Below are 4,578 nucleotides of genomic sequence, written 5' to 3' on the forward strand. Positions count from 1 at the left end.
AAATTAATTAATATAAATTTCTGATTTAAGACATTGATGATGAGCCACAACTGTTAACCACTAGCCATCATAATATCATAGATCCTAAAATACTAAATTCTGCATGTTACCCAAATATATTATTATAAATTAATTAATATAAATTTCTGATTTAAGACATTGATGATGAGCCACAATTGTTGACCACTGGCCATCATAATATCATAGATCTTAAAATACTAAATTAGAATGGCTCATATCACAAAAACCTAAACTTGGAAATAATATAAATTTATAATAATTTCATCATATAAATTTATAATAATTTCATCATATAAATTAAAAAAAACTATATAGATTAAAAAAACTATAATATCAATGTAGATAGATAACTATGAGTATGCTTAAAAATTTATAGTTATAAATATGAGTATGCTTAAAAATTTATAGTTATAAATATTAATTAATTAAATAAATTGTATTTTTATTGATGAAAAATTTAAAATTTAAAATTTATTTTAAATATAACTTTTTAATACATAAAAAAATTAATAATATCAATAAATCAAATCTAATATAAAATATTTATGATTCATATTCTAATTTATTAATATATAAGTAGAAATATTTTTTTTTATGTTTTCAATAAGTGTTTTACTAATTCACTATATATATATCTATATATTATTTGTTTAATTATAATTCACTATATATATCTATATATTATTTGTTTAATTATAATATATTTAGATATTATTTGTTTAATTTAATTTAATTTAATTGTAAATTTTAGAAATATTTTAAAATTTGACCAATAAAGTTAATTGTTTGACCTAGGTTTTGTCTATTAAATTTGGTTAGTTTATTATGAATATCCAAATACTATTATCTAAAGTTAACTTGATTACAAATTTGTGAGATATTTTAGAATCTGACAGATAAAAGCCAAGTTGATTGGAAGTTGATTATCTGACATGTAATTTAAATTCTAAAATATTCTCAAAATCAACCTTCTAAATAAAAATAGTCTTATAATCTTCTCCACACCAATGGAACAAATTGTCTCAATTGGTTATTTTAAAACATTTATTATTAGCGCATGCCCACTACCCTCTTTGGAATCTACATATTTCCTTTCTGGCATCCAGTTCACATTAAAATCTTTATGGCATGCCATTCAACGAATCCATTGGAATCCCCGATTTCTCTCCATGCCGGTGGCCCTTCTGGTCGACATAGATTGCCGTTTTGGAATTGAACAGGGGGTTAGTCAAGAAAGAAGGCTCCTTTCACACGGGAAAGATAGCATAAATATGAGTGCGACTTCATAGGTTCTGTGTGTTCGATTTCATAGGTTCTTTGTGTTCTCGGTTCAGTGGTGCCAAAATGGATCAACTGAGCTCTGAAAGCAGATCCCTGGAAGTAGAGGACGGCCATGGCCGAGACAATGGAGGACTTGTGAAACGAGTTCATCATGCAAATAATGGAGAAGAATTAGGCTCTGGCGAAGCTTGGCAAGACCAGGATGGAACGTCGAGTCAGATTGAAGAGAAAGGGCTGAGCATAGAGCAGATCTTTGACACCAAGAAGGTGCCTCCCTGGTGGGAGCAGATCACATTCAGAGGAATTTTTGTGAGCATGCTCTTGGGTATTATGTTTTGTATAATTGTCATGAAATTGAACCTCACCACTGGAATCATCCCTTCTCTCAATGTTTCTGCCGGATTGCTGGGTTTCTTTTTCGTCAAAACATGGACCAAATTCCTCGAGAAGTTCGGGTTATTGAAGACTCCGTTCACCAGACAAGAGAATACTGTCATTCAAACCTGTGTGGTGGCTTGTTATGGGATTGCATTCAGCGGTATGTATGAGTCAGTCTGAAACCTTTTATGATGAATATTATGTGATTTTGGTTTTCTGAATTGGGTATAATGGCAGGGGGCTTTGGGTCATATATTTTGGGTATGAGCAGAAAGATCTATGAACAGGCAGGCACAGATATTGCTGGGAATACTGCAGACAATATCAAAGATCCAAGCCTTAGTTGGATTATTGGTTTTCTTTTCGTCGTGAGTTTTCTGGGACTGTTAGCTGTTGTTCCCCTTCGGAAGGTAAGGAAATTTGGAATCGTTTTGATGTTGGCGATTTAGGAATTTATTTATTTTTGGCTTCTTTTCAGAGATTGAATGTTTCTTAGCTGAAAATTTCAGATAATGGTGATAGACTACAAGCTCACCTATCCAAGTGGTACAGCAACAGCGGTTCTCATAAATGGATTCCACACTCCTCAGGGAGACAGACTAGCCAGGTAATGCTAATGTAATGGAAGGAAATTTAACTAGAGAAACTTAACTATACATATGTATGAAATCGATGAGTCTGCTTTATTTACTCCACCTGTACATAAATTTCTGATTTTACAGTGTGTTGCCCCTAAATATTGCAGGAAACAAGTTAGAGCGCTTGGAAAATATTTTACATTCAGTTTCCTCTGGGGTTTTTTCCAGTGGTTTTTCACATCTGGTGATGATTGTGGCTTTACGCAGTTTCCTACTTTTGGATTAAAAGCCAGGGATCAAAAGTATGTATTTGGGTTGGCTGTTTTTTTTTCTAATTGTAAATTTAGATAGAGAGATAATATGAGGATTGACTCAGATTTGGGGGAAACTGAACAAAATGCCCCCAACTTTTAACAGCTATTTATAACTGGATTTTGATGGTTAGGTAATGAAAACTTACCCTGAATCTGTAAATTGCAGATTTTATTTCGACTTCAGTATGACATATGTAGGAGCTGGGATGATCTGTCCCCACTTGGTAAATTTGTCCATATTGTTCGGTGCAGTAATCTCTTGGGGTCTTATGTGGCCTCTCATACATAACCACAAAGGACACTGGTACACTGCCGCTGACACAAGTATGCATGGCCTCCAAGGTTACAAGGTCTTTGTGTCTATTGCTCTCATATTGGGGGATGGATTATACAATTTCGTCAAGATCTTCTATATTACTGTGACCACTATGTACATTCAAGAGAAGAAGAAGAGGTCTCAAAGAGAGCTTCCAGTAGTAACCAGTGATGGAAATGAGGCACCAGTGGATGCAGCAATTCCGTATGATGAACAGCGGCGTAACGAGATGTTTATGAAGGACAGCATTCCCTTATGGGTGGCCGGAGCTGGGTATGTGGCCCTTTCTGCCATATCCATAGGGGTCATCCCAAAGATTTTTCATCCTGTGAAATGGTACTTTGTATTGGTGGCCTACATACTGGCACCAGTTTTGGCATTCTGCAACGCATATGGATGTGGACTCACAGATTGGAGCTTGGCCTCAACTTATGGGAAATTAGCCATCTTCATCTTTGGGGCATGGGCAGGGAAGGAAGATGGCGGTGTACTGGCAGGATTAGCTGCCTGTGGAGTGATGATGTCTATAGTTTCCACTGCTTCAGATCTGATGCAGGATTTCAAGACTGGATACCTGACCATGTCATCCCCAAGATCTATGTTTGTGAGTCAAGTGATTGGCACAGCCATGGGATGCATAATAGCACCCTGTACCTTCTGGCTATTCTACAAGGCCTTCAATTTGGGAGATCAAAATGGAGAATATCCAGCCCCCTATGCACTGATTTACAGAAATATGGCCATCCTAGGAGTAGAGGGATTTGGTGCCCTTCCCAAGCACTGCCTCACTCTCTGTTATTGTTTCTTTGCAGGAGCCATTGTGATCAATTTGATAAGAGACCGTGTACCCAAAAAAGTGTCTCAGTATATTCCCCTGCCGATGGCCATGGCTATACCTTTCTACCTTGGAGGTTACTTTGCCATTGATATGTGCGTGGGAACGGCCATTGTATTCGTTTGGCAGAAGATGAACCGCCAAAATGCAGACGTAATGGTTCCTGCAGTGGCTTCTGGTCTCATATGTGGAGATGGCATTTGGACTCTTCCTTCCTCGATTCTGGCTCTGGCTAAGGTCAATCCTCCCATCTGCATGAAATTCCTGTCCAGAAGCATGAACACTAAAGTGGATGCCTTTATTAACAAAGGCTGATCAAAATCACAGATATTTTATTCAGGTTGTGTGCTATATGCATCATATAGAAAGAATTGTGATGGATGTACATAATATCTACAAGAATGTTGTTGTTCTTAGCCAGATGGTACTGTAATGCAGGTTACAAGCTTCTATGTGAATACACTCTGTGTTTTTATACCAAAGGTTTGAAAAATTCAATGGTTAATGCTGAACTTCTGATTTTTAATTTTTTTATACCATGGATATGAAGATTCAATGGCATCTTAATCTTGAACTTCTGAGCTTTGATTTTTTTATACCATGGATGTGAAGATTCAATGGCATCTTAATCCTGAACTTCTGGATTTTGAATATAGTGTTAAAGAAAAGCTGTGGATACTAATAGGAATTCGTTATTGAACCAATGATATTGTCTCCACATTTTAATATTCATAGATTATAACATATCTTTGCATCTAGAATTTGTGTTATTTTTTAACCTTTTCTTTTCAGGTATATTCGGTATATAACTATAAATCTATTTAAAAAAACACCTATTATATATATTATAAATTT

The 4,578-nt window shown here is 35.3% G+C and overlaps 1 protein-coding gene across 1 annotated transcript; it reads left to right on the forward strand.

The window, feature by feature from the left end:
• The first annotated feature begins 1,125 nt into the window (after nucleotides 1-1,125).
• Nucleotides 1,126-4,257, forward strand: LOC149249128 (putative metal-nicotianamine transporter YSL7). The gene is made up of 5 exons (XM_089458638.1): nucleotides 1,126-1,840; nucleotides 1,918-2,090; nucleotides 2,190-2,287; nucleotides 2,426-2,560; nucleotides 2,739-4,257. The coding sequence occupies exons 1-5, from the start codon at nucleotides 1,366-1,368 to the stop codon at nucleotides 4,036-4,038; spliced, it is 2,181 nt and encodes a 726-aa protein (XP_089314764.1). The 5' UTR covers nucleotides 1,126-1,365; the 3' UTR covers nucleotides 4,039-4,257.
• Nucleotides 4,258-4,578: the final 321 nt, after the last annotated feature.

This window comes from Pinus tabuliformis, chromosome 7 (assembly GCF_031772625.1).
Source record: "Pinus tabuliformis cultivar Carrire ecotype Pingquan chromosome 7, CPIR1, whole genome shotgun sequence".
NCBI lineage: Eukaryota > Viridiplantae > Streptophyta > Pinopsida > Pinales > Pinaceae > Pinus > Pinus tabuliformis.

Coding starts and splice junctions, on each gene's coding strand:
- LOC149249128 (XM_089458638.1), top strand. CDS start 1,366: ATGGATCAACTGAGCTCTGAAAGCAGATCCCTGGAAGTAGAGGACGGC. Junction 2,288..2,425: donor CAGGGAGACAGACTAGCCAG/GTAATGCTAATG, acceptor TAAATATTGCAG/GAAACAAGTTAGAGCGCTTG. Junction 2,561..2,738: donor TTAAAAGCCAGGGATCAAAA/GTATGTATTTGG, acceptor TGTAAATTGCAG/ATTTTATTTCGACTTCAGTA.